Source organism: Uloborus diversus, chromosome 3, assembly GCF_026930045.1.
Source record: "Uloborus diversus isolate 005 chromosome 3, Udiv.v.3.1, whole genome shotgun sequence".
In the NCBI taxonomy this organism is placed as follows: Eukaryota; Metazoa; Arthropoda; class Arachnida; order Araneae; family Uloboridae; genus Uloborus; species Uloborus diversus.
The window spans coordinates 169,398,058-169,410,327 of record NC_072733.1 but is presented as its reverse complement, the minus strand read 5'-3'; the positions used below and the strand labels follow the sequence as shown (position 1 = coordinate 169,410,327).

General features: G+C 32.3%; 1 protein-coding gene across 1 annotated transcript in view; it reads right to left on the bottom strand.

Moving 5' to 3' along the window:
• Positions 1-7,166: 7,166 nt before the first annotated feature.
• Positions 7,167-12,270, bottom strand: part of LOC129219269 (arginine kinase Lit v 2-like) — a 68,463-nt gene continuing 63,359 nt past the window's right edge. The window contains 1 exon segment of the mRNA XM_054853600.1: positions 7,167-7,457. Coding sequence (XP_054709575.1) covers positions 7,315-7,457 — 143 coding nt within the window. The 3' untranslated portion in view covers positions 7,167-7,314.

Genomic DNA, 12,270 nt, shown 5'->3' with positions numbered 1-12,270 from the left:
GGGATTCGAACCTGAGACCATCCCATCGCAGTCAGATTCCTCTCTTCAGTTTTGTAAATTTAAATAACAATTTAGTAATTAAAACGTTAAACACCTGTTTTTCACAAGTTACTCATTGTTCTTGAAGTTCTAGGTGCGGTATTCAGCAGGCATAATAATTTGTAGAAGAATGTGGGGCAAAGTGAAATAGTTATTTTTCAAAATGAAAAATTGAAAAGCATTTTGAAAATTCCGGTATATAAAAAGAGAATAGTGTACTTAAGTGGAAAATCATCACAAATAGTGATAATTAAAATATTTTTCTAACCAAATTTCATTTATCTGTCTCTTGAAAATATTTTTTTCTAATTCATTAAATAAATAAATGAATAAATGAATGAATTCATAAATAAGGAAATGAATAATTAAATTAATTGAATTATCAATGAGTAAACGAATGCGTATGTAAATGAATTTATAATAAATGAGTACGCAAATGATTTTTGAAATAAAGGAGTGAATAAAGGAAAAATAAACTGCATCACTTAGCTCTGCATGCATATGCCAAATTACACTAAACATTTAAACTCGAAACATTCGTAATATCAAATGAATTAATGCTTCACTGAACATTATTAGGTCACCATCATAGTTAATATTTGAAATGTTAATAACAAGAACTTCACGCTTTTAGAATAACAGAAATTATTTTGGATATAACACAATATATGAGTATTAAATTTTTAAAATTGCTTTCATTATTAATTGCCTTGATCTTTAAAGGTAACTATTTTCTGACTGAAATCGACATTTTTTCTAATAATATAGTTAAAATATTGACAGATAAAAGGCACTTCAAACTGAGTAAAATATTTCAGAATTTCATTATGCCTCGCTATTTCACTTTGCTCTACATTCCCTTACTTTAAGTTATTTCAATTTTGAATTTTTAAACTGGATACTTTCTATCATCAAAAAATGGGCAACTTAGATATGACATAATATATACCTTTCCGTTTTTTACACTTACTCTTAAATTTTATTCACATTGCAAAAAAACAAGGAAAGCCATTACAATAAATCATACATTCTCATTAAATAAAGGATCGTTAGCAAAAACAGTAAAAACTTACAGAAAACTATCCTCGTCAACACTACTATTCTAATGTCTTTGTTTCAATAAGAGAGCGCAGATAGCCTACTGGTGGGATCTGGAGTTCTGTCAGAACGCAAGAGTGAATTGAATCTTGATTCGCGCACCACCTTTTAAGCAAACAATAATTTTTGAACAAACACTCGGGTGTTGTTGAAGAGGGAAAGAAAAGTTAAGAGAAATATGGGATGGTATTTAATTTCTTCGGCCATTCTCTTCAAACTACGACAATAAAATTAAAACAATCCACATGTGGTGTCTTTTTTTTTAAATCTCCATTATAAAGTCAATAGTATTAACATTTTTATCTCACCTTGTTATTTTTTTTTTTTTTAAATAAAAAAATCTGCAAATATTTTTAATCTGAAGAAGCAAATAAATAATGAAATAAATAAAACCTACAGACATGAACAAGTTTTTTCAGTATGACAGAAACAAGTTTTAGAACTACATGAGGCATTCGGATATTTTTTTTTCTTTTGTATGTTCGCATATTAACTTACACTTATGTTCCAAAGCCTTAATAAAAATTTATATTTTGGCATTAATGATACATTAATAATTTTTTCATGGGTTTATTTAAAATTTATATTCAAATAAGAAATTTTTAAGCACGGAAAAGTTTTATCGATAAAGTGTTCATGAATTCAGTTTTTGCTTTTGACTTACATTGCAGAACTTGTTTCAAATTGCCTCTACTATTTTCAAAATTTAAATGTAATCTTGAAATAGATTTTCTAGACGTACTTTAGTTGTTAGTAGTCTCATTTCTAATTCCTCAAGGGAATCACTTTTAAAACTCTTATATTTTCCGCATATGTAGTGCTAATAATGCTTGTTATATTATAACCCAGTTCTCTACCTTACTCAAACTAAAAACAACAAAAACAAAGTTTTATTCTGTCTGTACGCAAGAAATATTGGCAACACTTTTGAAATAAAATTGTTACATTTATCCTGAATGTAGTTTTAACTTTACTCGAAAATTTTCTGCTGTCTAAATATTTGCTTAGAATGTTCTTCCAGAAATGGAAATTCATTTTTAAAATGACAAATGTTTAGGATAAAAGCTTTTTCTCTATCTCATATTTTCAATATGCTTTTCATCTCATTCCTTTTTTTTCTCATAAAATGTTTAAATTGAAAAATGCGCATGAACAGTTTCATTTGTTCATACAAAATGGATACTGTTATTGTTTTTATTTATTATTAAATATTATTGTCATCATCATCAATTATAAGTCAGGAGAATCTCTTAATATTTCACTTTCTTCAACTTTATAACTTTGTATGTTTTTTTTTTTTTTTTTGTCATGTTTTTGCATTTTGTTCGTTTGGATTCTTCTGAAAAATGAAAGAAAGTGTAGCAAAATTATGCTTAAATGAGAATGGGATTAACGGTAAACGGGTAATTTTAATGAAAGAGACATTGAAAAATGGCAAAAGATATATGCAGAAAAAACTTTTGATCCGAAAGTAAATCAAACTTTGAATTCATTTGAATGAATTATTTCGAAAAGGTATCAACTGTTTAAAAGAAAAAGCTAACACATGAAAGATTGAAAAGCGTTACCGGTCTCATCCTTTACTGTTTAGCTTTGATAGACAATTGTAATAACAGCATTTAAAAATTAAAACGAATGTAAATTTATGCAAAAAAAAAAAAGAAGAAGAAATGAAAACAGAGCTTTCTTCTTCCTTAAAAAGACATAAATGAGATCAAAAACAGATATGCTACCTTTTCGAAAAAAACGATTTATTTTGTTGCGTGATATTTTTTAAAAATAAATGGCGCACTTTTAAATGGTGAAAAAAACAACTGCTTGATGTACAAAACCTTGGAAGTTACATTTAAGCTAATTTTTATTTATTTATTTTTTAAAGCTTACAGTTAATATTAAATTCGGAGAAAATGTGAGATAATTAACACTCCAGATAGGAAAAAAAAAATGGGGAAGCTCGATTTTTTATGATCATAAGTCTAATTTTTAAAAACCCTTCACCTATAGTATAGTACAAGGTCCGACTAAAATTGACCTATCCCCATCGAGTTTCCTTATAAGTTATGTGTAAAAATGTTCCCCTGTACTTTGCCTAAATCTAACTTTAAAACTGTTCATTATAAATTTTTTACGTTTTATTTGATTAGAAAATTAGAAAAGTAAGGCTCAAATTAAAAAAGAAAAAAAAACTGTAAATAGTTATTCGAGAATACTCTTGAGTCAATACGAGTCTCAATGAGGTGATACAATTTTTTTTAACTGGTGATGAATCGAATTTATTCACACATTATTATTAATACGAACATTTCAATGGAGTTAATAGGTACTGAAATAATCTATTTTGGAAACATTATTATTTAATGTTTTAAAGCAGAGATTGATGCATTTCAGTTCTAACGGTAAGAGAGGAAATTATTTTACTTCCGGTGTTGATTAATCTGTTATCTGGAGAAAAAAACTGAAGATTTGATATCAAATTTGAGACGAGTTTTGAATTTTGAAAATGTCACATCAACGCTTAATTGAAGTAAAATAGTTTTTCGTGTTCTGATTAGTTTTAATACACAAATTTGCCTTTGATTCTGAAGTACATTTTCTATGATGTGCATTACCCTGTTTGGGTAATGACCCGCGACTCCCAAGAAATTTCTGAAATGGTCCTTCGGGCAAAAAAGTTTGAGACCCCTGATCTAAAGCAATTTGATAAAGTTTTGGAGGTAGATTCAAATTATCACAAAAAATCCCATCTCATGGTTTTTATACATGAAATGCATTCTTTCTCGTAGGATGAATTTACAGATGACTACATTTCCATGTTCCTCATTGAATAACTTGAACAATGAAAGTAATAATCTGTTTCATTCACAGCTGACGGATTCTGTCAGACAAGCAAAAAGTTTTTCTAAAAAAAAATGGGAAAACAGGTCTTTAAAATGGCTCTCGGTTCGGTGGTCGGAAACAAAATTTTGCATCGCCTTGAAAACTCATTAGCCACATTTAGTACTCAGCGGGAAATCCATTGCCTTGCTGTAAGCAGAACTTCGGCTTTTGTTTTACTTTTGCCTTATTCATGCCATCTTGGAAAATTTGACCCCATCATCGGTCTCACTCTTTTTTATTTTCTGTTTATTATCATATATATCTCCTCCTTAACAGAAAGAGATAGTTAAAAAACCGGAAGTAAAAGAGATGGCATATTTAACTTGTCTTTTAATTACGCTGACGTGAGAATTCAAACGTATTTACTCCGGGCGAAAGTAGAAAAAACTGATGGAAACTAGTTTTGTTCACATCATAACTAGGTGAATAAAGTGTCTTCCTTGGGGCAGTGCTTAGGGAGGGAAAGGCATCTCTTTTCACGTGATAATTGATAAGCTACTAAAACTGTTTCGGGTGTTTATATAAGTACATTTCAATAGATGAAAAGTTCGTACGCGTGTTTGCTCGTCAAACATCAGTTAATGGAAATGTATTTAAAAAACGTTTTCGGTCCCACTGACAAGACTCAATCGTCGCATGAACTCATGGACAGCGCGTGGTAAAAAGGAAGCATGGAACCGCAGACAAGTGGGAAAAATAATCAAAATCTTACAGCACAATAGAGGCAATGAGAAGCAAAGGGATGCAAGTGGATATAAAGATTTAAGTACAACACGTGCAAAGTTTAAACTAGAAAACTAAACTAAACTCGGTGGTGCAACAGCCGATGGGGGCCTAGGCTTACTGTGTCCATCTCAATTTTCGTGACCGAGGGTTCTGGTGTGCAAGATAGATGTTCCGGTTAGGTGATCAGTCGAGCGTGAAACCCGCTTTGGTTTAGCTCCCAAGCAAGCTTGGTACTTTTTATCACCCCATTGAAGGGATGAAAAGCCAAGCCGATCATGCCCAACCCGGGAATTGAGCCCGCGTCTGCGTCGTGGACGCGTTCCTTAAGAGTGTCATTATGGCATATTTTTACCTTTAACACTCAGCCCTTTAGGGTTCTATTTTGGAATCCTATAGATCCCCAATAGCACCCTCAAGGATCTGTCACTGGTGCTTTTACATTTCACTCTAAAATGTGTCATATAAACCGCAGTTTTAACAGTATATGCATGGGAGGCGAAACTCCAAGACTGTAGTTCTTATCAAAACACTTTGAGCAATGAACTCTTAGAAGAAAAATATAATTTAGGAGTTTCATTGCACGAGTGTTACTTATAATGGAAAAAAGGAAAAAAAAAATCTGTGATGTAAGCAATTTGCAAAAAAAAAATCGCATAGCTACATTGTCATAAAATTATCATGGAAGAAGGTCTCATCCACATCCTCTTGTTTTATCAGAAAGAGCGTTTCAACTTTATCTTTAATCTTTTCAAAAAGATGAAAAGTTTAGTCATCTACTTTTTAAGGAATAAACTATAAACTTAATCGTTTGTAAAGGGATATTTTTCTTTTCAGGGTCCTCTTTTTAAAGCATGTACTTGGACGTGCCTCACTTTGATGAGATACACTTTTTTAGTTCACTTTTTTAAAAAATATTTTGTCAACTTGCGCGGTTTAGCAGCGTGCTCTTCAAAAAGAGCCGACGTTTTCAAGAAAGAAATTTCTATAAGTCAAGTCAAGAAGATTGCTATCAAATTTTGCATCGCCTTTAAAAGGCACCCATGTGATTTTCCAAAAAGATAAATTTCGAAATTTGTTAATGAAATCTGAAATTAGGACGACATTGCTTGAAAGAAACCTTTGTTCTACATTTCATGTAAAAACTTTATTCATAAAACATTGTAAAATCTGAGATAGAATATAAAATTATTAGGCAAAAAAGATTATAAGCTTATCTAAACACGAATCTAGACTCTTTTTCTTTTCTGAAACTTTCCTCATTTGTGCAAAAGAACGATTTAAGCAAGAATTTCAAACAATGGTAAATACCGAGTGGAATGTATGTCAAGAACTTTTTACAGTGGTCAAAACAATCCCGGAACATCTTTAGAAACCCATTATTATCCTTCCAAATTCCTAATTACTTGATTGAACAAAAATATTCCTCCGGAAAAGACTTCTCGTAATAAAAATGAAACAATCAAGATTTAGAAATTTAATCGGACTTCGTAATAGTTGATGTGGCAATTCCATGAAATAAAACTTGACTGTTAATTCTGTCGAACACTTTGACTGTTAATTATGTCGTATTTGCAAAATGATGTAGAATTAACATATGTGTCTAGTTTTGTAAAGATGTTTAGTGAATAAAACAATTTTGAAGGGTTGTTTAAATGTTCCTGATAACTTATTAATTTTGATTTAATGTCCGATTAATTAAAATTTTATAAGAAAATGTTACTTGAAATAAAATTTCGTGTTACTTTTATTAAAACTGCCAATTTGTAATAAACTTTAAGAGTTTAATGGTTGAACTTCAACTAATGCAATACATTTTTTTACAAAAAGATTTGTTGGGCGTACGCATAGTTACTGACACGCAAAAAGGGGTGCGTAAGTTTAAAAATTTCTATAACACTTGTTCTGAGGGCTAACACTTCCGCTTTACCGCCAAGCAAATGTAAAATGCATTTTTTTTTATTATATCGGCTATATTTTCTTGAATACGAATTGTCAGAAGTGCATGTGAATTGAACTCGTGTGTGTCGAAAGCGATCAATAAAATACTCATATGACCGTTTTTATAATTTTATTGGAAAAATGATTGCATTTATCGAGAGAAAATATCTATTTATTTAATACAAGGAAAAAATATAATTAAGACTAATACTGTGAAAATTGACAAAAAATAAATACAACTGAAAAATTATTATTGCAGTGAACTGGTCATTTTCTTACATTATTGTATGCATTTAAGCTAAGCGTGTAGCACCATGTGAAGACAGTTTGAAATGGAATGGGAAACAATGCCTAACCTTAAAGGATACTTTTAACTAAAAACGAAAACTATTATTCATCAGAATGCTGCTTTATTTATCAGTCGAAAAAATACTCATATGAACGGAATCTAGAATATAATGAGAGGATAACAAAAATATCACATATGATGCAGAAATAGCTATTGACTTTTATTTCTTTACATCTAGAGAAAGGAATGGTTGTATGAAATGGGCCTACAGCGCATTGTGCTACGAAGCAGTAAAGCTTTCAGGAATATATCTTTACATATATTTCTATTCATTTGGGTGTGATTCTTTAAGCTGCTTTTTCCATTTTAATAAGTTCCAGAATTCCTTCTTGCATTTCTTTCACTGCTTCGTATTCGGTGAGACCCATGCGTCGCTTGTTTGATATATCATATACTCCTCCTTCACTTTCAGTATGCTCCCCACGAGTACCTGTAAGAAATCGTGATCATCAGTCATGACTGAAAATAAATCAATTGGTAATAAAAAAAAATATATAACAAAGCTTTATTGGTGATCAGTACGAATTTATTTCAGTAAAAACAGGTAGGCTTAAATCAAAACTCAGTCAAAAGTGGTTTAAAAGGCAAACAAACGCTTCGAGAAAATCACTGATTACTGAACAGTTGCGTAGGAAAGAGAAAGGTCGATCCTCGGGTCCTAACTCTGCCCTTCAAGTTCATAATTAAATTTAAATAATGAAAGTTGAAGTTATTTTCCTCTGTTTTTAAAGTATCTTTTATAATCTAATCTATTTTATTTATGCATATCGTCGCCTCAGAGGAACAGTAGGATATCTTAGTATTATGCATGGAATTAGATTTCTTACTGTTGCTCTAAGGCGACGATATGTCAAATAAAAATCAAATTATAGCTGCTACTATTAACATTTAAAAGTACCAAAGTTGACTATTTCCAAACTGACTCCCCCCCCCCCTCTTCTGTTATATAACAGTAGGAACTGAATTATGTTGAAACAAATAGGCTTAAATCAAAACACTTATGATTAGTGGTTTAGAAAGCAAACAAACGTTATGAGCAAATCATTGGATAGTGAACAGTAATTTAATGAAACAAAAAAAGGTAGGCTTAAATCGAACCAAAATCAAACGAGGTTTAAAAAGCAAATAAATATTGTTTTAAGCAAACCATGAATTATAAGTGAGCAGTAGGAAATTAATGAAGTAAAAACAGGGAGACGTAATTCGAAGCACAGGCTGACTTACGAAACACGATAAAAGGTAATTTTAAAGGCAAACTAACATTTCGAACAAACCAAAAAATATTTTCGTTCTTGCTCAACACTGGTGCGGGGGAGGTTGCCGAATGTCGAACTGAACAAGCGAACACAAAACAAAAATGCAGTATCCTTTCAATTATGATTCCTCCCTTCAAAATAGAACAAAGCAGAGAGATTACTAGAGTTCCATAAATCAATAAACAGCTCCAGATAATTTTAAGCATATTGCGTTAAGATAATTCAAAACAGATAAACAACAGTAAGCTACGGAGAACTCAACTTATGGAGCCCTTTCCTGCATTTGTTTTCTTCTAACTTCATTTTTTCCCCTATTTTTTTAAAAGTCAAACATATTCTTGATTCGTCAAACATGTTGATAATAACCTTAACATGCAGGACAAAAATATAAAATTAGCTTCCTTTTGTACACCAAGATTGTGTGAGTTTATTTATTTATTTATTTATTTTTTAGCTTTCTATTGATGAACTCAAATCGTAAGTTATCAGTAAAAGTCGATTTTTTTTCTTCAATTCGCTGAGCTAAATCATAAACATAGAAAACATGCATATAATAGTATTAGCAACATGTACAGTAATCATTCTAGAAGGAGTTATTTAGCCGATTGAGTTAAATCATAAATACAGAAACAATGCATATAATAGTATTAGCAACATGTACAGTAATCATTCTAGAAGAAGCCATTTAGCCGATTGAGTTAATCCGTCTTAATTCTCTTAAACTAATTCGATTATGTTAAACAGATGTTTGTGGATCAAGAATCACATCATCCATGAAAATAAAAAGAAACAGTTTGTCAAAACAAACCTAGTTTTATAACTCTTAAGATTTCAAAAACAAATACTCCATCCTTGTTACTTTGCTAAGTTTTGTAACATTTACTGCAACGTACATGAAAGAGTAACATATTCTTACTAGATAAAATGTTGAAAGTTGCAACGTAAGTAACCGTATTAATATTTAAAGTGTCTTGCATACAGCTGTTTCGAGGCTAATTGGAGCCTCTTTTTCAGGTCAAAGTTGACCTTAACTGAAGAAATTACCTTGTTGTTTGCTAGTGCCACTTATCGCGAATATGGATTTAAGGCCAAGAGAACGGCTTCTGATAGAGTGAGGACTCTTGATAGGGAGATTTTCAACTTTAAAGATGTCAGCAACAATTTCGCAATTAAGGCATAGTTCTGGGAGGGGGGGGGGGGCGATAGGATGTCTCTTACAACTCTGCACCCATTGTAACTGTTAGCGACCGGCTACAGGACACGGCTACAGGATTTGACGAGCACGTTCTCCTTATGCACTCGATGGGTATTTGGCGGCGGATACTTAAAATCGCATCTAGATTACACGCTTAGTTCGAAAACAAATCTTAGTATTATGCAGCAAGTAGTGATGTGCATTATCTTTTTAGCTACCAGTTTGTTATTAGTCTCAGCTTCAATGAGAGAGCATCCGCCTCCAACTTTGTTCGTGACTGTTCCAGACTGATAAGTTCTTAACAAGGACGAAACTGCAGTCTATGGATGTCATTTCCGTACTATCGTAATTTTGAATGTAAACCTTAATATATTATCTGTTACTGATTCCAGTAATCACTGAGCACGGCACCAAGTGTCTTTACACAGCAGCTTTAAATATAAAAAGTGCATGCAAAAGATAGAGGTAACAATTTAGCGTGGGAGCGGAATTGCGTCAGGAATGTCACTGGTAGTGCCTCAAGAGCATTTGACTTTAAACCGAATATTAGCAAACAAGACCGATATTTGACTTGCACATTTGATTTTAAAAATCCTATTGTAAATTAAAATAATTGCTTCATTTATAATGAAATCAGAAGAGTAATGCTTTAACAAAGAGACGTCATTTCGCTGCGATGCAATATCCTTCTCGTATATGGTTACGCAGGGCCTGATTACTGAATAGATCAACTAGACCATTGCCTAGGGCCACCAATTTTTAGGGGCACCTAAATGGCAAAAATTGTTTGAGCCAATGGCTAAAATTGTAAGTTGCAGAGGGACTCCGAAAAAGTTTTTGGCCTTGCGCGTAACGATATCTTAATCGGGCCGTAAAGTTACGTAAAAGCTATTTTTAATAAAAGTTGAGGAGCCCTCTTTTCCCTCCTAGGAAGGGCCCCTAAGTTTTCGACGAGACTTGACCTATATTCCACACGTGACATCACGAAGGTTACAAAATGGTCTCTCGCCTAGGCCATGTCAGCCTAGTTGGAAACTAGGTGTCCGTCTCTTGAGGGGTCCCGCCGATTTGGTACCGGAATAAGTCCCGATTTGGTGCCGGAATAGTTATAAATTTGACAAGCCTTATTTATGGGGGGGGGGGGGGGGGGAATCCAATGACCAAACTGACAAAGATCCAGCCTTGGCTCGCGGTGGCCCTGCTCGTGTGAATTAATTTTTCAAATATTGTACTTGAAAACAGCAATGGTGGGAAAAGAATTACTTCATCGTTGATAATCGTAAAATTGGTCAAAGTGGAAAACATTTTTCATATTTATTTCCACTTAATTACGTCTCCAACTCCCCCCCCCCCCCCCCACCGTCCAGAACTTTACGAAGATGAACGTTCATAAAGAAAAACAGATTGTTAACAAGAAAGTCAGGAGTGAGGAACAACCGAAAGTTGTCTTGTTTCCTCCTCTTTATTATTTATTTAATTTACTTATTACCTATTGATACCTACAGAGTTCATTAGTGCTTAGTAACTGATGCTGCCATCTGTTGGGGAGGAAATATCCTATTTGATTAGATATATGAAATTACTATGCACAGAGTTTAGTAACTCATGGAGCCATCTGTTGGAAAGAAAATAAATTTACCAAATTCTTATTATATACATTTATCCTCCTTTATAATTATTTGTTACTTTGATTTATTACTATGTTGTTTTATGTAGGTTTCTTTTGTTAAATCTTCAAACATAAACCAACAATGTCTCCAATCCCTATCCTACATGAAACAAAATTTGTCTCGATGCATATCCCAAAAATATATTCAAAAAAAAAAAAAAAAAAAAAAATCTAAAATCAATTAAAGGCTATTTTTCAGTACTTAATTAGCCTTAAGAGTTTTAAATTTTGTTCATGAGTAACGTGAGATTTAGATTGATTTTTTTAGTCATAAATTGTTTTAAATGGGCCAGTTTGTTACAGAAAAATTATTTTAATCATTTACTTAATCATTTAATTATTAACCTCTTAAGTGCTTAAATCGGTTTATGTTATTTTAAAGAGTTGTTTTCAATAAAACAGTACGCATTAAGTATTAATATTTCCATTCTTTTTGAAATAAACTCGTTCCAACGTTCATTTTCTCCTTTCAAAAAGATTGAAAAAACTTTACGCTTTTAGTTGCGCATAAAAATATATTAAAACAATATCAAATGTATCAAATGCAGTGAACCAACCAAGATAACCGACGCTCGAATATTCAAATATAATTACAAAAATAATTATCTTTAAAAAAAAAATCCACTTATCATTTAAAGAGTTTCTTTACTATTAAGGCTGCTCTTCAGTGGGGAAGAAAAACGATCTCGCTTGAAAATGGGCCTTTTCTTTAAACGAAAGCAGTGTACATCAGTGAAATGATTGACACTTCAACAGCCAATAGAACGAACGGTGACCGATGAAAGTGTGGATCATGTGACCTGTCACATTTTGCAGGGGGACAGACCGGACGCTCCCCCTGCTGTGCAAGTCAAGGGAGGTATAGCTGTCGGCGAAATGAAACCGCAGCTTTTTAGACCCTTCCAAGGAAATTCTAGTTCTTTCCCTTTTGAGTCTTGACTACATAAGTAAAAGAAAAATAACTCAATGTAAAAGGCGCGAAATTTTACATTGCCGCGCATTTTGCAATCCTACTTGTGATATTAATTTATTTGTATTCGCGCTAAAATTAATTTTGAAACAAAGATTTTTTCCCCCATTAATACGGTTTCAGATCTCATCTAGGAAAAATTAACGAATGAAT